At 42.7% G+C, this 21,027-nt stretch overlaps 1 protein-coding gene and 1 pseudogene across 2 annotated transcripts; one reads left to right on the forward strand and one right to left on the reverse strand.

Annotated features, from left to right (window-relative positions):
- The first annotated feature begins 3 nt into the window (after positions 1 to 3).
- LOC110523336 lies at positions 4 to 2,529 on the forward strand (annotated as a pseudogene). The gene is made up of 3 exons (XR_005051667.1): positions 4 to 352; positions 462 to 568; positions 771 to 2,529. The product of XR_005051667.1 is annotated as a 28S ribosomal protein S24, mitochondrial-like (transcript).
- gnsb (glucosamine (N-acetyl)-6-sulfatase (Sanfilippo disease IIID), b) lies at positions 1,669 to 20,971 on the reverse strand. The gene is made up of 12 exons (XM_036976945.1): positions 20,446 to 20,971; positions 19,784 to 19,843; positions 19,323 to 19,526; positions 15,670 to 15,735; positions 15,485 to 15,583; positions 5,462 to 5,712; positions 5,161 to 5,279; positions 4,767 to 4,870; positions 4,540 to 4,641; positions 4,232 to 4,342; positions 3,900 to 4,007; positions 1,669 to 3,656 (listed from the first exon to the last, which is right to left on the reverse strand). Exons 1-12 carry the CDS (start codon positions 20,623 to 20,625, stop codon positions 3,504 to 3,506), a joined length of 1,557 nt encoding a protein of 518 aa, XP_036832840.1. The 5' UTR covers positions 20,626 to 20,971; the 3' UTR covers positions 1,669 to 3,503.
- Between the last annotated feature and the right edge of the window lie 56 nt (positions 20,972 to 21,027).

Here is a 21,027-nt window from a genome sequence, read left to right on the forward strand (position 1 = left end):
CTCTTCCCACAAACCCTTTCATCAGTCAAAATGTCTGCTTCCTTGAGTTGTCAGAGTGTGATATCGGTGACAAACATGTTGACATTAGTTCAATAACTGTTTGAGATTATTCTACTTTAAAAAGTGTTGTGATATATTCTAACCATGACCAGTTATTTTGATACGTGGGCGAGGCTTTGACAAACAGCGTGTTTCTGGCTAGCCAATTATATAGCAGCCAATGTTACTTGGCAGTTGCTCTCGTCTTTGTTTTCACACCTTTGCCCCACAGAACGCGCTTGCCAGAGTCGGCACTTCGATATACAATAACTCTGCAACACGAGCACTTCATGTCACTGCAGCATGCTGCAAGGTATGTATTCAACCTGACGGTTAAAGCCATTGACTATTGCCTCACTCACTGGCTGCTAAAAAGATAGCCTCCAACTTGGCATCTGGTACTTTCCCTTTTGTGTTGTCAGAATCGCTTGTATTCGGGTGGGGAAAGGAGACCGACCACTAACCTATGAGCAAGCACTCCACCCCCACCACATAGGACACCGCAAGGGCTGGCTCTCCCAGCACACTAGTGAGTCATTGTCTAGTTTCCCCCACGTATCTGACCTTGTACAAGATAACTCGGTGTATAGCTATTAGCAAAGTTACTGTCAATACGCTGGGCTAGGTTACAGACTAACCATAGTGATCAGATAGAAATGCTGACCAACTTGATCATTGTGTGTCAAAGGAGACCTAACCTTTCTCCCTCCATCCCGTTCTTTATCTCCTAGGTAACCTACAGGGAGAGGGAGGAGCATCAGATCGTACTGTGGAAGACGACGTTTGTACGACGTTTCCTCTTCGGGAACTTTCAATAACTGCCTGGCCAATGAGATTGTGATAAAGCGACGAGGCAACATGCTGGTGGGGTGTACCCTGATGCTGCAGAAATTCCCTTCACAGAAGTTCTACTTCCTGATTGGCTACACGGAGACACTGCTCTCACTTCTACAAGTGTCCTGTTAAGATGGAGGTACAGACCCTGGAGGATAAGGCTGTCTACAAGTACCTCAGACAGGAATTGCTAACAGATTTGACTTTCAAGACTTGTCATACAGGACTATTTTGGGGAAACTCACCACCGTACAGTTGTAAAAAATAAATGGTATTTGAATGAGTCTATTCATCTCTATCTACAGTGTGTGGAAACCAACTATTGAGTGTGTGCCTTGGAGTTGGCTCTTCACAGTAGGAATAGACAGACTACCAGATAGTGTTATCTTCAGGTTAACAGCAGTACACCTGTGTATTCAGTCAGGTGAAACGTCAACTGGGTGAAAATAAATCTAATGTATACAAGTGACACGCGTCTATCCTACACGGCAGACAATCTGTTCCAACATAGTACATTTTAAGGAGAAGGAAGGAGAAAGGTAGGAAAGCGTGTCACAAATAGGCATTGTGTCAGATTCAAACCCACGTAGTTAGTGGTAGGTATGTGCTCCATAGGTGCTGGTATTGACAGCCAGACCTTACATTTTCCAGAGCATTCTGTAACACATTGCACCCTCCTGAACAGGCCCCATTGTTTTTCCCATCTCCTCTTTGAATTGGATTCCATTCCAGTCTAGAACTATTCACTACTTGTAAATCATGTGTTGGAGTTAAATGGACTTATGAAAAACTCAGTGGAATGCTTTTTCGTTTATTGATTTCTCATGACGCGGTCACATTGAACAAAGCATTAAAAAGCTGCTTCAGTGCAAAAAGACAAGGCACACAGATTACATCATCTTCGTCCATATCAAAGGTTAGAGTATGAACAATTCCCTTAAATATCAGTGATATATTCCTGTCTGTAAGGCCACATTGATTTTTCAAAACAATTAAAACGATTCCACACGAATAACATTTGTCTGATCTACATCTAGGAAAATGTCCCTCTTGATTTATTTTGGAAAAAAAGGGTCTCATGGCTATAATGGTTAATACTCAGACTGTATCACTCATTGTAGAACATTTTGTTTACACAGACAGTAAACTTCACATTCTCAGACACCTTGCCTGTGTCCCAATCTGTTCTTTCTTCTAAAGTGTGCACTTGTACACTCCTTCCCATACATTTAATACCATTGGATCAGTATAGACATGGACTAAAGGGAGTTAATGTCTTATAATACCAGTAATTTACTTTGAAATCCACGAAGTCAACAAGTGCACACTAAATGGAAGAAAGTACAGCTTATTGTGAGGCAGGTTGGGAGGCACACAAACAGCAAAGATAGGACAAATACCACTTGTCCTCTGGGCTCACATTCTGAAGGAACAGGCTCGTTCAGTTTTCCCTTCTTTCACCTCTCTTTCCCTGGAAAAGTGCTCATAGACTAAAATGTAAAACACAGCTCTCGTCTTCCTTATGCTCCATACATACAGCGAGTGGCAAACAGGGAAATCATTCCATTGGGCGAGAAGTAGCCACTTCGCCACCCACAGTGTGAACAAGACCATAAAGCAAGGGGAAAGGCAGGTTGGCTAAATGGGATTGATGGTGAAAAGCATTGAGGGGGGGGGGGGATAACAGATCGGTGTCTAGGGACTTCATCATCCTACTCCGGGAAACCTTGGGCTAAATTGGGTCAAAACCTCTACATTGCTATTGCAACCGCTTCCTTTCGGTGGTAATGACACTGACTTCTGATTGGCTCTGGCTAGTGAGAAAAAGGTTGATTGGATGCCAGACCCTGTACTCAGATATAAAGAACATAATCATGATAAACAGTGTGTTCCAGTTACATTTTCTGCATATATTTTCTTATTAGAACATACTGATGTGGTTCCTTAAATTCCAATTCACACATGCGTATAATACAATGAGTGAAATAGGACAAATATAAGCACCCACCAAATTATCATCATCATCTGCATGTAAAATGTGTCTCTGGAACACACCCAAGGAGTCTGTCTATACAGTGCAACATGCCTGCCAACACAATAACATCACAGTATGTGGATGGACTGAGGGTAGGTAGAGTTTGGGTTAGTCCATCCACAGAGTGAAACATCAGCACAGTTCAGGTGGAACAGTGCTCACTATGCTAATTATACTCAGACAGCATTTGTCCAATCCCAAATCGACCTCTCTAGCCCTCGCTCCTAAGCACTTGTGTAGATCTAAAAAGGAGCATTACGCCACAAGCAATCTGGTGAATATCATGCCAAATATATCCATGTGGACCTTATTTTCATATTCTATTGGGATTTTCTAAACATTGACAGCCATATTGATATGAGCCGTGCTTTGGGAAAACCTCTGATGGTGTCCAACATTGTGGTCACAGATGTACCTCCCAACCGTCACCTACTGCTTTCGAGGCGTTTTGTATGTTCTCAAACAAGCTCATCGCCATATTGTTAATACCTTTCAGATCTACATTTGGTTGCATATGGATAAGGGGCTATGGGGTAAATTTGGGATTGGACGTTGGCACTAGGCTATGGTCCCACCCTGCTTGCAGTGTGACTGGTTATATCTTGGTGGCACGGCAGCTGTCGCCCTCGCATGACTGCAGCTTGATCAGCCGTTGGTTCATGGCCTGGAGGAGGGTGGGGTCAACCTTCTTAACAATGTTCTCCAATTGGTGTGGGTCAGAGGTCAAGTTATATACCTCAACAAATGACTGAGGAGAGAGAGAAAAAGCAAGAGAGAAAACAGATTGAGAGGTCAATTACTCATTAAAATCCATAGAAACAAGACAACATGTACTACATAAGCTAGGTAGTACACTTCCAAAGTTCATTTAAAAACAGTACATAAAACAGAGCCATATACAGTCTTTACATATATGGCTCTGCATAAAACTACTAACAGACAAAACTGCTACTGTAAGTCATAAAAACATAAAATGCACATGCCCACACACCTCAGTGTCTGCAAACTCGCAGTACTGCAGGTTGTGTTCAGCCAGGGTCCTAACACAGGCATAGGTGTTGTTGTAGGCATCCTCACACACACAGTCTGGGAAACATTGCTGGAGCAAAGAACAACAAGAGAGACATTTTGCATTCCTCCAAGACATAGAGCTGCACTTCAGTGGGACTATTGCCTCTACTACAGGAATAATGTACAGTACTTAAAGAGTCAGGCAACTGCTGGTGGAGGGTAGGAGCAATGGTTATGAAGGGTAGGGGAACAGGGCAATTACATTAGTTCATTGTAAAATGGTAACAAGGATATTGTAAAGGGGTAACTCACTGACAGACCAGGGCCCAGTTTAGGGCAAGCGGGGTCAGGGTCAAGGTGTCCCTCTCCTGTGTACTCTACCAGGAAGTAGGGGCGAGCTGTACCGTTACGCAGCTCAGGGGCCTACAAAGAGACAGAATCAGATGGACAGACTATTACATTGAGAGAGGTGCATTGATAACCTGCAGACACACAGACAGACAAAGATGATAAATGGACAGAGGGAACAATAAGTAACCTAATTGACCATTAGAGAGGAAGGACTGTCAATCCAAAACACTCCGAGACAAAAGATAGAGGTAGACAGACATTTAGCTCACCATCTGAGAGAGGAAGGACTGTCCATCCATATTAACAAAGGAGAGGTTGAGTCCTGAGATGTCCAGAAAAGTGGGAGCCAGGTCTATGTTCAACACCGGGGCCTGGAGGAACACACACACATAGGTAAGTATGGATGGAAAAGTGGAATGAGAGCATGGATGGATGTGTGGTTGATGGATAATAAGTGGATTGATAGATAGATAGATAAATGGAGCTAGGGACTCACCAGGAGTGTCTGTTGGGGTTTGATGCCTGGCCCACGTACCATGAGAGGGATCCTGATATCAAAGTCGTACAATTGTCTCTTGTCAATGGGCAAAGAGAATTGACCTGGAAGACAGAGAACATAAAAAGGCACAGAATAATGCCACTAGAATACATTACTATAGAACATTTCTGTTGAGAGTGGTGACATATCCTGATACAGAAAACTGGGGATTTCATTACGTTTCCCAAACGTAGCTTGACAAATGTGAAGTTGATACTAGGGGTCTGTTTGTTGTGAAGTCGAGCTGTGAAGTTGAACTGTTACATCAACCACAGGAAGGGGGTCACTGCAGGTGTGAAACAAACAGAAACCAAATATAAGCAGGAAGACAGACACATACACCCACACTTACCGGTGTGGTAGCCATTGTCAGAAGTGTAGAAGATGTAGGTGTTGTTGAGCTCCTTCAGCCCTTCTAGTTTCTTGACCAGCGCCTCCACCATGTCATCCACTGACAGCAGGGTCTGCCACCTGCAGTACGGGAGGGGAATTACAAACATTACAGGTTAATCAGAGACTTGAGATGAGAACTATTTTGTATTTTGCTACAATTGTATCCAGGTATTACAAGAGGTTTATTGCGATGGAGTACAGTGATTTGATTAGCTGGGTGTATTATGAAAAGTGTTTCAGGATGATTTGATTGGCTGTACCTTTTCCTGTAGGCATTATCCAGGAAGTTCAGGGAGGTGCTGGGCATGGGGTTGCTAGGCTGGCGCAACAACCAGTGTTTATCCTTCCCGGGTTTGTCAAAGCTACCATCCCGGGGGGCTTTGACATCTGTAAAGTTTTTCTCATACTGAGGGGCGGCGGTCCAGGGGGAGTGAGGGGCGGGAGGGGACAACATGATGAAGAACGGACGCTGGGGACTCCTGTCATCCAGGAAATGGAGAGATCTGTTCAACTGGAGACGAAGGAGAGAGGTAGTGGAAAGAGATAGCATTAAAGAGAGAGCAAAGATTCAAATCAGGTGCTTTAATCAAATCCTAACAAACACAACACAGACAGATGAGCTTTTGTTATATGAAAAACTAAACTAAAAACTGTAACTTATAGTAGTTAGAACCCAAACAAGACTGGGGGAATATATTTTCGGAACGTCGAGACAAAACTCCTCTCAGGCATCCAGAGACAACAGTCGGAGTGGTGGCGGACTAAACAAAACCAGACCGGCCATGTAATGAACTGGAGGAGTTGGAACGAAGACAAGTGGTGAGTTGCACAACACATCTGTGAAACATTACAGACTTAGTTCTGGTCCTGGTTCAGATGGCTCAGTGTATTGGAGCATGGTGCTGGCAAAAAAAAACAGTATGCTTCATAAATGTATGTGAACACTAAAATAGCTACTAAATGAACATTTCTGGTAAATATCCGTACAGTGCATTCAGAAAGTATTCAGACCCCTAGACTTTCCACTCCCTCTCTCCTCCCACTCCCCTTTGTTACGTTGCAGTCTTATTATAAAATGTATTGATTTGTGTTTTCCCCTCATCTACACACACACAATACCCCATAATGACAAAGAAAAACTTTTTTAGAAATGTATGCAAATTGATTCAAAATTAAACTGAAATATCAAATAAAATGTTTATTGGTCACATGTGCCGAATACAACAGGTGTAGTGTAGACCTTACAGTGAAACGCTTACTTACGAGCCTCTAACAAACAATGCAGTTAAAAAAAAAATACAAATAAGAACAAGAGATAAAAGTAACAAGTAATTAAAGAGAAGCAGTAAAATAACAATAGTGAGACTATATACAGGGGGGCACCGGTTAGTTGAGGTAGTATGTACACGTAGGTAGAGTTATTAAAGTTGCTATGCATAGACGACAACAAAGAGTAGCAGTGGTGTAAAGAGGGCGAGGGGCAATGCAAATAGTCTGGGTAGCCATTTGCCTAGATGTTAAGGAGTCTTATGGCTTGGGGGGTAGAAGCTGTTTAGAAGCCTCTTGGACCTAGACTTGGCACTCCGGTACCGTTTACTTAAGTATTCAGACCCTTTAAGCAGTACTTTGTTGAAGCACCTTTGGCAGCAATTACAGCATTGAGTCTTCTTGGGTATGAAACTACAAGATTGGCACACCTGTAATTGGAGATTTTCTCCCATTCTGTTCTGCAGATCCTCTCAAGCTCTGTCAGGTTGGATGGGAAGCGTTGCTGAACCGCTGTTCTCAGGTCTCTCTGGATTCAAGTCCGAGCTCTGGTTGGGCCACTCAAGGACATTGAGACTTGTCCCTGAAGCCACTTCTGCATTGTCTTGGTTGTGTGCTTAGGGTCGTTGTCCTGTTGGAAGCTGAACCTTCACCCCAGTCTGAGGTCCTGAGCGCTCTGGAGCAGGTTTTCATCAAGGATCTCTGTGCTTTGCTCCATTCATCTTTCCCTTGATTCTGACTAGTCTCCCAGTAGTTCCTGATGCTGAAAAACATCCCCACTGCATGATGCTGCCACCACCATAGGGATGATTCTGCCACTTCACCGTAGGGAGGGTGCCAGGTTTCCTCCAGACACTTGGCATTTAGGCCATAGTTCAATCTTGGTTTCATCAGACCAGAGACTCTTATTTCTCATGGCCCGAGTGTCCTTTAGGTGCCTTTCGTCAAACTTCAAGCGGGCTGTCATGTGCCTTTTACTGAGGAGTGGCTTCCGTCTGGCCACTACCATAAAGGCCTGATTGGTGGAGTGCTGTAGAGATCAGTGTCCTTCTGGAAGGTTCTCCCATCTCCACAGAGGAACGCTAGAGCTCTGTCAGAGTTCGCGTCAGGCTCTTGGTCACCTCCCTGACCAAGGCCCTCCTCCCACAATTGGCCAGCTCAAGGAAGAGCCTTGCCAGTTCCAAACATCTTCCATTTAAGAATTATGGAGACCACTGTGTTGTTCTTGGAGTCCTTAAATGCTGCAGAAATATTTTGGTACCCTTACTCAGATCTGTGGCTCAACACAATCCTGTCGCGGAGCTCTACGGACAATTCCTTTGACCTCGTGGCTTGGTTTTTGCTCTGACATGCACTGTCAACTGTGGGACCTTATATAGACATCATGTCCAATCAATTTAATTTACCAGAGGTGGACTCCAATCAAGTTGTAGAAACATCTCAAGAATGATCAATGGAAACAGGATGTACCTGAGCTCAATTTCAAGTCTTTTTTAATTTAAATACATGTTTGAATAAGGCTGTGACGTAACAAAATGTGGAAAAAGTCAAGTGGTCTGAATACTTTCCAAATGCACTGTATAAAATATGCATCTAAAACAGCAGACGGGTTGGTTGTTTAGCAACAAAACCGATGTGTGCGCAACTATGGGGCATCACAGCAAAGTTAAAAAATATGGCAAATAGAAATCAAAACTGGATGGTCTTCAGAGATTGTCGAGTTGTCGAGGGTAGCTGAAGGATGGGACTAAAAACACACAAAAGATAAGTATTGTAAAATAGACGTGTGTCTGTAACCTGCATATAGTATGTATATATATAGGCTGGAAGTAGAAGTGTTGTTGTCGCTTAGGAGGGGTGGTAGAGTTGGGGGGAGATGAGATTCCTACTTGGATATGATCAGAACCAACCAATTGCAAAGCTCTACACAAATTGTTTAATTTTTCCTCTGAGGCTCAGTGTTTCCGTCATACAGCATACGGCTCTGGGTTTATGATCACAAAAGGTGTTACATTTTAGAAAACTAATTGTAGATGTCGCACCATTTGTACATGCATGTTTTTAAGCTTTTAAATACAGAATACATTTGTTAATCATGAAGTTGGCCTAATATTCCTTCAAATTAAACAGACTGGGTTGTTGACATGTAAACTATATTTAGTCTCCAATGGTTATTGAAAACATAAATACATTTGCACAATGAGCACTTTTGTCTCAAACACATTGTTACAGTTGTTGGTTAGCTAGCCAGCTAGAATTTTTTGCCATATTAGCATATTACCAAACAGGACATGGTATTAAGAACAAGATGAAACTATGATTCCCCACATCGCAGTTTGTCATTGTTGGTAGCTATCTGGCCACCTAGAATCACAACTCACGGCCCCATTTAAGTGTGTGCATCAAATTGTGACATTGTCAGCTACCAAACTCTTACAGACAAGTTCAAGATCCGTTCATTGACATCTGTAAGTAACAGGCACTTCTTACATAAACACAGTTAAACTGAAGCTTTAAAAGTAAAGTACCTGTGGAGCTGATTCACCATGGGTTAAGAGACCGTTTCACCCTTTCACAGTGTAAGCCAAGCAGAAAGTTGACCAAGTCACATGACCAGGGGTGGGATATACATGCAGACACACATAGGTAAGAAGGCTACTGCCGGAGAATAATCACTCATTAACAACACACAATATGCAAAATAAAGAAACTCCCCTTTTGCATATTTTGGTACGGGTGAGGTAACTGCTCCAGAAAGCTACCTTTTCATTGGCTGCTCCAGGTCTTGCAGATCTAGCTACCTTTTCATTGGCAAGATTAGTAAACTTAGGCATGACATGTCAACAACAAAATTCTGACCTACATGCATAACTGACCAAATTATGAAAGACAATAATTGTAATTTTAAATTCCATAAAGTGAGTATGGAAGAGGTGAAAAACAACAATGGAAAGCCATCTGGGTCTGAAAACTTCAATGGAAAATTACTGAGGATGATAACGGACTATATTACCAAATCTTTCATCTACGCCTACAGACCTGGAAGGAAGCAAGTCATTGCACTACCCAAGAATAGCAAAGCACCCTTTACTGGCTCAAACAGCTGACCAATCAGCACGTTACCAACCCTTACTAAACTTTTGGGAAAAATGGTGTTAGACCAGATTCAATGCTATTTCACAAACAAATTAACAATATTTTCAGCACGCTTATAGGGAAGAGCACTTAACATGTATGGCACTTACACAAATGACTGATGATTGGCTGAAGGAAATTGATAAGTGGATTGTGCGAGCTGTTTAGTTTGATTTCAGTGAAGCTTTTGACATTGATCATAATCTGATGCTGAAAAAATGTGTATTATGGCTTTACATCTGCTGCTATATCGTGTTACCCATCTAACAGAACAGAGGGTGTTCTTTAATGGAAGCCTCTCCAACATAATCTAGGTAGAGTCAGGCATTCCCCAGGGCACATCCTTTATATCCACGCAAACTTGGTGCAAATCAATGCCCACGAGAAACATGGCAACATTCAAAGCCACAATGAGTGTGGTTGTTCCCTTGTGAGAAGTAAAGGCACGCACGAGAAGAATGCAAGAGAAAATCCCCACCAACAACAAACAAACATTGCCATCAATACCTCGCATTTTCCCAAATAAAACAGATATATAATAAAGGGGGTCAATGTAAATAGTATGTGTAGCCATTTCATTAACTGTTCAATAAGATGGTCCGAAATATAAAATGAAAAAACTAAAAGCATTGTATTTGGGACAAATCATTCACTAAACCTCAACCAAGTCTTGTAATGAATAATGTGGAAATTCAGCAAGTTGAAGGAGACTAAACGGCTTGGTGCAACCCTGGATTGTAAAACTGTCATGGTCAAAACATATTGATGCAACGGTAGCTAAAATGGGGAGAAGTCTGTCCATAATAAAGTGCTTCTCTGCTTTCTTGACATCACTATCAACCAAAGTCCTACAGGCCCTAGTTGTTGCACCTGGACTACTGCCCAGTCACATGATCAAGTGCCACTAAGAGGGACATAGGCAAATTACAGTTGGCCAGAACAGAGCAGCAAAGAACTCTATTTCACATCAAGTAACTCATGAATAAAAAAATGCAAGCAATAAAATCAGATTTTTTTTAAACTACACCTTATGGAACAGTGCAGACTGTGAAGACACACTCGTACATTGTAATATTGCTGTATTATGGATTTGGTACTGTAGATATGTTGTGGTATTGTACTGTGTAATAACGTGTTGTGTGATGTAGTTTTATTTTGTATGTAATTGCCTAATGGGGATCCGTAATAAAATACACATAAAAAAAGAAGGTACGGTTGGGCACGATACAGGTAAGGTGCGGAAAGATACAGGTAAGGTACGGAAAGATACAGGTAAGGTACGGAAAGATACAGGTAAGGTACAGGTATAGTACAGAAAGATACAGGTAAGGTACAGGTACGGAAAGGTACAGGTAAGGTAACGTAAGATACATGTAACGTACAGTTAAGGTAGCGTAAGATACATGTAACATACAGGTAAGGTAGCGTAAGATACATGTAACATACAGGTAAGGTAGCGTAAGATACATGTAACGTACAGGTAAGGTAACGTAAGATACATGTAACATACAGGTAAGGTAGCGCAAGATACATGTAACGTACAGGTAAGGTAAGGTTCTGGTAAGGTGACGGGTAAGGTAGCGTAAGGTAAGATACATGTAAGTGGTTGTGATGATTCAATGTTTTTAAAGTATTTAACTGTATAAAGCTAAAAAGGTTCATTTTCACACTATGGCCAAAGTTTTTCTTTCCTAACAGGCTGTGGCTACCGTCTGTCGCTCATTAGTGGTAACCTAGTCAGTTGCACAACTGAAAGCATTCAACTGAAATGTGTCTTCAGCATTTAACCCAACCCCTGGGAATCAGAGAGGGAACAGTTTGTTGGGGGTTAATTGCCTTACCGTGCTCCACTTTGCCGGCTCTGGGATTCAAACCAGCTACCTTTCGGTCAGTGGCCCAATGCTCGTAACCGCTAGGCTTCCTGACGAGTTCGGGTAGGCAAACCGAACGAGTGTGCTTGCATACCAGTGGAGGCTGCTGAGGGGAGGACGGCTCATAATAATGGCTAGAACAGAGCGCATTAAAACACATGGAAACCATGTGTTTGATATATTTACCATTCCGCTAATTCCGCTTCCGCCATTACCACAATCCCATCCTCCCCAATTAAGGTGCCACCAACCTCCTGTGTCATATACACCCTTACATAGTTCAGAATACACAAGATCAAGCACGCACAAAATAACCATTTTTATTTTGAAAGCCATCAGTGTGAATTATTGATGCCCAGAGCTGGAAACACATCAGATGGCTTCCACAACAAGTGAAAAATATCAGAAAAAAATGGGATTGAGAGACTGCAGAGTGACGGACAAGCAGTCAACAAGTGCTCAGCATATGTGGGACCTCCTTCAAGACTGTTGAAAAAGCATTCCAGGTGAAGCTGGTTGAGAGAATGCCAAGCGTGTGCAATGCTATCAAGGCAAAGGGTGGCTACTTTGCATAATCTCAAATGGAAAATACATTTTGATTTGTGAAACACTTTTTGTCACTACATGATTCGGTGTTATTTCATAGTTTTGATGTCTCCACTATTATTCTACAATGTAGAAAATAGTCAAAATAGAGAAAAACCCTTGAATGAGTAGGTGTGCAAACTTTTGACTGCTACTGTACATAAATATATAAAAATGTCTTATCAAACACAAACTTGGTTACACGTGTCCTTCATAAAAAAAAAAAAGTGCAAAAATATAAATATCCTAAACTATTTACAAATGACATTCGTGTTGGTTTTACATCCCAGGTGTAGATGATTAGATGTTATATTCACCGTAGCTTGTGTATGTTGCGATAGAGGGACTGCTTCAAACCCCCCCATCCCCCGTGTTTTGTGCAATACTTGCAGTTCTTCCTTTTGTCTTTTGGCATGCATGTTTGATAGTGGCACTCACCTTGAGTGGGGGGTCTTGTGACGATTGTGAGGTTGCTTTGGGCCCCCAATTTAGCCATTTCCAACACCAGCTGCTCTTGGAAAGCCAACCGGGAGAGAGGGGTTTGACCTTTTGCTTGTGGAGAATGAAAGCATTTACTGTAGCAATGTCCACAAAGTTAACAAAAAGTCTTATACCACTTCCTGGTCTTGTGGAGGAGCATCAGATAGGTCGGCACACCCCATGCTAGCATGCTGTCATTGTACTCCTTCACAGAAACGGGGACATTCTTCCTTTTTCACCCTTGAGACATGGTCGTTATTAAAGGCCTTATGCTGTGTGGTGAGCATGGTTACTGCCCTAGTGTCCTTCCATTTCACAAAAAGCAGCGTGTTAGTCCTGATCCAACGTATGGTCCCCCTCTCCACTGTCTTTGTCATGTTGTTTACCTTGGTCTTGGGGAAACCGATTCTGTTAGTATGAATGATGCCACAAGCCCCTATTTTCTTTTTCAAGAGGTCTATTAAAAAGTGGATGTAGAACCACCAGACATGGTGAAGACCTTGACCGGTGGGGGCGCTTACTGGGGAGGGGTGGCTCCCAAACGTCATCATCCAAATCCTCTGCGGTGAGTAAAATAAAGAGATATATTATGGTAAGACACACAGAATTAGTTGACCATTTACAGAACAACATTACTGTAAAGTAAAAACACCAAGCCTAAACTATCTGTACAGTGACTCACATAGAAGGTGTGAAGCACACACACACACACACACACTTTGGAGACAAAGGCAGAGGTGAGAACCACAAATAAACAATGGCCATGAGAGTTTAATGGCCTCTCTAAAGTTACAAGAATGAAACAGGAAACAGTGAACTAATATGAAACAGACAATAACTACTTTGGAATTATATAACATTGGAATGATTTGTTATAGGCCTATGTACCCTAATCCAAAGCACAAAAAGCAGACAACATAAAAAACGAAATATATATATTTATTTAGCTATATAAAGTCATGAAAATGATTTACTTACAGATCTAACAGTGGATCCAATCCTTCTAGAAAGCAATCTTCGTCGGCCGAGTCGAAATCCTTGTTGTCCAAATTGTTACCCTGATCCGAGTCCAACCAGTATTTTATTCAAAGCTTCTATGTCGGAATACATATTAATATCTGCCTTGTTTTTAGCTTCCTGTTAGATATTCTTAGTTTTTACCCCTTGAGAAGCCATCTTTCATGCTAAAGTGATGAAATCTGTTTACAAGGTGCATCTCTGAGTCAGGTAGGAATAGTTTGCATTAAGCATAAATGGTTCTAGGCTTTGTCCCACCCAGGTCAATTGCATATCCCTGGAAAGCTTATCTCATTGGCTACAAGACTGTCAAGGTGCCATAGTAGCCAATCCCCTGAATAATAGCGCGTAAGCAGGCAACGTCATATTTTTGAGGCGCAAAGAGTCACTCGGTGGACAGTCGATGTTGCCATGAAGTCATACATAATTAGATAACATGGCAATAGGCTAGATGTGTTCCTATCAACCTAAGGATTCATTTGATACCCCCCCATGTAGCTTTAGCTCAAACACAGACCAAATCAAAGCTTACCTTGTAAGATATTTGCTGTTTGGTGAAAACGTTGTGTAAAAGAAACATTGTGACTCTCTGGGCTGGTGATCAATAACGAACGGTAGGTCACAGGCAGACAAATAAGATATCCTCATAATCTGTGGAGTCCCCGCTTTCAGTATGAATCAACATATTCTGTGTTTATTCTATTTGTGCTTTACAACGCTAACCGGAATGTAGGTAGCAGCTATCTTGAAATGAGGTCATTGGCTCAGCCTGCCCTTATACATTTGTATACCCACATATGGTAGTAAGTCAAACCAAAGATTTTAAGGCACAGGTCAATAGTCAAGATACTCAGCTTTCCGCAGACACCCTGCTTTTACAGATAAAAAATGATCGAATATGGTCCCCAAATTAGCACAAACTGTTTCGGGTGGGGAGCATGCGGATGGTTTAAGGGTTAAGGTTAGGGAAAATAGATTTTGAATGGAAACGAATTTGTGGTCCCCACAAAGATAGTAAAACATATGTACGTGTTTGTAGAAGGACAGGTTTTTGCTATTCTCTGTGTAATGTGTAAAGTGTCCAGATATAAGCACAGCTCCTCTCTGAGAATCTACATTCCTCTCAGGGAAGTGATCTCTGTATCTGTCATCAAAAAGGGTCTGCAGCTGATCAAACACACCGAAGAATGACCCTGGATAGAACCCCAGCATCTAAGAGGGATCAGTTACCGCGTCACGTCTCACGGGGGCACTACCGCCTCACACCCCACGGGGGCTCTTACCGCCCCACGGGGGCTCTTACCGCCCCACGGGGGCTCTTACCGCCCCACGGGGGCTCTTACCGCCCCACGGGGGGCTCTTACCGCCCCACGGGGGCTCTACCGCCTCACGTCTCACGGGGGCTCTACCGCCTCACGTCTCACGGGGGCTCTACCGCCTCACGTCTCACGGGGGCTCTACCGCCTCACGTCTCACGGGGGCTCTACCGCCTCACGGGGGCTCTACCGCCTCACGTCTCACGGGGGCTCTACCGCCTCACGTCTCACGGGGGCTCTACCGCCTCACGTCTCACGGGGGCTCTACCGCCTCACGTCTCACGGGGGCTCTACCGTCTCACGGGGGCTCTACCGCATCACGTCTCACGGGGGCTCATACCGCATCACGTCTCACGGGGGCTCATACCGCATCACGTCTCACGGGGGCTCATACCGCATCACGTCTCACGGGGGTTATACCGCATCACGTCTCACGGGGGTTATACCGCATCACGTCTCACGGGGGTTATACCGCATCACGTCTCACGGGGGTTATACCGCATCACGTCTCACGGGGGTTATACCGCATCACGTCTCACGGGGGTTATACCGCATCACGTCTCACAGGGGTTATACACACCCAACCACACAGTTGTATGGGTTGAGGACTTACTATGAGGTCTGTGAGGTAGTCTTTTTCATAATTGTCTCCGTGCTGCTCCTCTTTACCGTTGACTGACAGAGTGTAGTTGTAGTACTGAGAGTTCCCCATCTGCAACGACAAACACACAAAAGTATCAACACAGCTGTGACATCATCATCATACACCAATATATCATGTGTCTGTACAGGACTTACCAGTGCATGCCATTGGTCCCAGCCTGGGGGAACATAGCCAACATTCCCTGTTTCCTTCTTCCCGTACTGAGGAGAGAGAGAGAAACACGTGATATAGTGCTACAGACAGACATGTGAAGCAGGGTTGTGGTTAATTCCATTTCAATTCCAGTAAATACAGAAAGTAATACAAATTCCAAGTTCAAATGTTCCTAACTGAATGGAATGGACCCCAACTCTGATGTGAAATACAAAAAGACTAGACACACAATAGACAGATGTGGGAACAACTGACAGTCTAACTAGATGACATTACAGGTGGATCTGGGGAAGGAAATGCATGAAGCCAAAAAGAGAGACTGATTTCACCACAAGAATTTGCACATATTTACTACGTTTTCTATAATAAAGAACTGTTAATACTGTTTGGAAGTTGAGGTGATTCATAGATCTGATGATCTTGGCAGAAGTTAGACTAACTCAGGTTGAGCCTGCTGAACAACCGGGTTAAAATGACATGACACGTCAGTATGTCCAGCAGAAAAGAGGAAGAAGCAGCCATGCACAGATTATATGACCACATCAATTAACAGCTAGGGAAGCATCACATGATGACATGCATGTAGTGTGTGTGATGAGGGGAGAAAATCAATAGTTACATATCGCAATATTATATCGATATAATATTGCGATATGTAACTATTGATTTCCCCCCCCCTTTTTTCTCCCCCATCACAAGACATCTCCCCAAGACTAATTCTGTTTTGCTACTATTAACACGCACACCTGAAACTCAAACTCTTATATATAGTACCAGTCAAAAGTTTGAACACACCTACTCATTCATATTTAATAGTCAAGACATCAAAACTATGAAATAACACATAAGGAATCATATAGTAACCAAAAGTGTTAAATAAATCTAAATATATTTGAGATTCTTCAAAGTAGCCACTCTTTGCCTTGACAGCTTTGCACACTACTAGCATTCTCTCAACCAGCTTAATGAGGTAGTCACCTGGAATGCATTTCAATTAACAGGTGTGCCTTGTTTAATGTTAATTTGTGGTATTTATTTTCTTCTTAATGCGCTTGAGACAATCAGTTGTGTTGTGACAAGGTAGGGGTGGTATGCAGAAGATAGCCCTATTTGGTAAAAGACCAAGTCTATATAATGACAAGAACAGCTCAAATAAGAAAAGAGAAATGACAGTCCATCATTACTTTAAGACATGAAGGTCAGTCAAGTCGGAAAATTGTAAGAAATGTTTATGTTTCTTCAAGTCGTAAAAACCATCAGGCGCTATGATGAAACTGTCTCTCATGAGGACCGCCACAGGAAAGGAAGATCCAGATTTACCTCTGCTGCAGAGGATAAGTTCATTAGAGTTACCAGCCTCAGAATGCAGCTCAAATAAATGCTTCACAGAGTTCAAGTAACAGACACAATTCAATATCAACTGTTCAGAGGAGACTGCGTGAATCAGGCGTTCATGGTCGAATTGCTGCAAAGAAACTACGACTAAAGGACACCAATAAGAAGAGACTTGCTTGGGCCAAGAAACACGAGCAAATCAAAGTTGTCACATGCGCCAAATACGACAGTGAAATGCTTACTTACAAGCCCTAACCTACAGTGAAATGCTTACTTACAAGCCCTAACCAACAGTGAAATGCTTACTTACAAGCCCTAACCAACAGTGAAATGCTTACTTACAAGCCCTAACCAACAGTGAAATGCTTACTTACAAGCCCTAACCAACAGTGAAATGCTTACTTACAAGCCCTAACCAACAGTGAAATGCTTACTTACAAGCCCTAACCAACAGTGAAATGCTTACTTACAAGCCCTAACCAACAGTGAAATGCTTACTTACAAGCCCTAACCAACAGTGAAATGCTTACTTACAAGCCCTAACCAACAGTGAAATGCTTACTTACAAGCCCTAACCAACAGTGAAATGCTTACTTACAAGCCCTAACCAACAGTGAAATGCTTACTTACAAGCCCTAACCAACAGTGAAATGCTTACTTACAAGCCCTAACCAACAGTGAAATGCTTACTTACAAGCCCTAACCAACAGTGAAATGCTTACTTACAAGCCCTAACCAACAGTGAAATGCTTACTTACAAGCCCTAACCAACAGTGAAATGCTTACTTACAAGCCCTAACCAACAGTGAAATGCTTACTTACAAGCCCTAACCAACAGTGAAATGCTTACTTACAAGCCCTAACCAACAGTGAAATGCTTACTTACAAGCCCTAACCAACAGTGAAATGCTTACTTACAAGCCCTAACCTACAGTGAAATGCTTACTTACAAGCCCTAACCAACAGTGAAATGCTTACTTACAAGCCCTAAAAAATAAAAGGTATTCGGTAAACAATAGATAAGTAAAGAAATACAAAAAGAAAACAGTAAAATGACAGTGAAAATAAAAGTAGCGAGGCTGTATACAGGTGGTACCAGTACAGAGTCAATGTGCAGGGGCACCGGTTAGTCGGGCTAGTTGAGGTAATATGTACATGAATGTATAGTTAAAGTGACTATGGATAGATAATAAACAGAGTAGCAGCAGCGTAAAAGAGGGGTTGGCGGGGGGAGTGGCGGTACACAACGAAAATAGACTGGGTAGCCATTTGATTACCTATTCGGGAGTCTTATGCCCTGTGTTTTGGGTCATTGTCCTGTCAAATAGACTTGGTGCTCCGGTACCCCTTGCCATGCGGAGCAACGGACATTAGACCGGTGGAAAATCTGTCCTTTGGTCTGATGAGTCCAAATTTGAGCATTTTTGTTCCAACCGCCATGTTTTTGTGAGACGCAGGGTAGCAAAACGGATGATCTCTGCATGTGTTGTTCCCACCGTGAAGCATGAAAGAGGAGTTGGGATGGTGTTAAGCTGGTGACACTGTCAGTGATATATTTAGAACTCAAGGCACACTTAACCAGCATGGCCACCACAGCATTCTGCAGCAATATGCCATCCCATCTGGTTTACGCTTAGTTGGGACTATCATTTATTTTTCAACAGGACAATAACCCAAAACACACACCCAGGCTGTCTAAGGGCTATTTGACCAAGGAGAGTGATGGTGCTGCATCAGATGACCTGGCCTCCCCAAATCCCCCAACCTCAACCTAATTCAGATGGATTAGGATGAGTTGGACCGCAGAGTGAAGGAAAAGCAACCAACAAGGGCTCAGCATGTGGGAACTCCTTCAAGACTGTTGGAAAAGCATTCCTCATGAAGCTGGTTGAGAGAATGCCAAGAGTGTGCAAAGCTGTCATCAATGCAGAGTGGCTACTTTGAAAAATCTCAAATATATTTTGGTTTGTTTAAAACTTTTTTAGTTACTACATGATTCCATGTGTTACTTCATAGTTTTGGTGTCTTCAATATTGTAGAAAACAGTAAAAATAAAGAAAAACCCTTGAATGAGTAGGCGTGTCCAACCTTTTGACTGGTAATGTATATTTACTTATTTTTGCTAGGAAGCGTTAGCTATCGTTAGTCGGCTGTACCTGCGCCAAAACTTTTTCATCCTATATCTTGTTCTCAATTTTCTTTTTAAATAGTGAGCCAATAGGGTTTCAGCACTTTTGTTTCCACAAGGAAATAAAAGTGCGAGGTCCCTGGCAATTCCCAGCCCTAGTGTGTGTGTTACCTGGTTGAGGTACTTCCCGGCGTAGAAGGTCTGGTAATGCTGTTTGCTGAGGTAGACAGGGAAGGCCGTGGTCTCTGGTCCTTTCTGCCACAGAGGGCTGGAGCAGTTCCCATCCAGGGAGTTGTTCCTCACTGAGTGGTTATGGGGGTACTGCCCCGTTAAGATACTACTCCTACTGGGGCAACACAGCGGGGTCGCCGTAAACTGGAGAGAGAGAAATAATAAGAGGAGAGATTAGGGACATCTCAAAACCTTAGTGAAACTCCAGCAATTGGAATCTCAGTGTAATGGCTTAGGTGTTGGACTGACTGGCAGGTTCAGGTTCGAGCACCATGTTGATGTGAAGCTGTTCGGGTACTCACAGCATTTGAAATCTCAGTGTAATGGCTTAGGTATTGGACTGACTGACAGGTTCAGGTTCGAGTACCATGTTGTTGATGTGAAGCTGTTCGGGTACTCACAGCATTTGAAAAGGTGGCTCCAGCATCTCCAATCAAGGCTTTGGTTTTCTTCATAGGTGTCTGTTGAACCGAGAAGCACAAAATGGAGAAGTGGTTTATTTGATCTCAACATGAAATCTTAAATACACACTTGTTTAATCCGAAACACTAGGAAGATGAAAAAATATTAGACATCCTGTTTTGGTCCAGGTTGATATAAAATGTTTTAGGTTGAAACATCCGGTAGCCTATTTCTCATACTTTTAATAGACTACCCAACACAAGAAGCATGTAGCATGATGACCATATGATAGGACTATTCATATATTTTCTATAACCTATATATTAGACCATGGTTTTGATTTTGTTGAATGTCACTGCTACAATGTGGGCTTCTGTATGTCGCACAATGTTATTGCCCTCTGCCTCAACATATAGGGCTTTAGCCACGTAATGTACGTTTGGAAAGTAGGATATGAAAATAGCAGATCAAGCTTGTTCCCTTCAATTCAAAACACCGTCAGCCCACCGTAACAACTATAGGCCTGGCTATAGCAGAGGACCACCACAATTATATTAGCCTACACATTATACCGTTTTAATATACATTAATACGTTTGATTTACGCACAAAACGTACTCGATTTAGTTCTTAACAAACCCAGCCAAACTAGAACTACTCACCATTCCCCCGAGGTACACATCCTGATCATCCGCTAAAATCAGGACGATATTGCTCGGTTTTTCGCATTCCGAACACCTGAGCGTGCAGGTAAACAGCGCGAGAAACAATGCTGCGCGCACTCCTCCATTCGGTGTTCGTTGTCGCTTCTTTTGTCTGGTTCTTGCCTCCGAACTTGCCATGGGTTAGCTGGCTACCTCTCCACTGTTATAGCGCGATGTTTTAGTTTTCTGCTCTAGGCGAAGCTATGTACATATGAAAACACCTATGGACCGGGGGAAGGCACGGACAGAATGCAAGTCACACTGCTGCTGGTCACGAGGGAAGAGACGTCTGAGAAAGTTTGAGGAAGTAACCAGCTAATGATCATATGATCACCTTTTTTTTTCACTCGATTGAAGAGGGAGGACTTTAAACCGCTTGTGTTGTTTTAGATAAATACCAATAAATGTGGCAGCTTGCTTGAAATACCACAAAAGAAAGTGTTCTTAGAACGAGTCACAAATTGCAAACAACAGTGTAATGGGGTCTAGCGCGGAGTGTTTCATATAGTATGTTGATGATTCGTCTTGAAACAGCTGAAA

Source organism: Oncorhynchus mykiss, chromosome 5 (assembly GCF_013265735.2).
Source record: "Oncorhynchus mykiss isolate Arlee chromosome 5, USDA_OmykA_1.1, whole genome shotgun sequence".
NCBI classification, from domain to species: Eukaryota; Metazoa; Chordata; class Actinopteri; order Salmoniformes; family Salmonidae; genus Oncorhynchus; species Oncorhynchus mykiss.

What these genes read in the sequence shown, in the direction of transcription:
- gnsb (XM_036976945.1), bottom strand. Translation starts at nt 20,625, where the DNA reads ATGGCAAGTTCGGAGGCAAGAACCAGACAAAAGAAGCGACAACGAACA. An exon ending in GATAATGCCTACAGGAAAAG is followed by an intron (nt 5,280 to 5,461) that starts GTACAGCCAATC and finishes CCCGTACTGCAG; the next exon opens with GTGGCAGACCCTGCTGTCAG. An exon ending in GCGAGTTTGCAGACACTGAG is followed by an intron (nt 3,657 to 3,899) that starts GTGTGTGGGCAT and finishes CTCTCTCCTCAG; the next exon opens with TCATTTGTTGAGGTATATAA.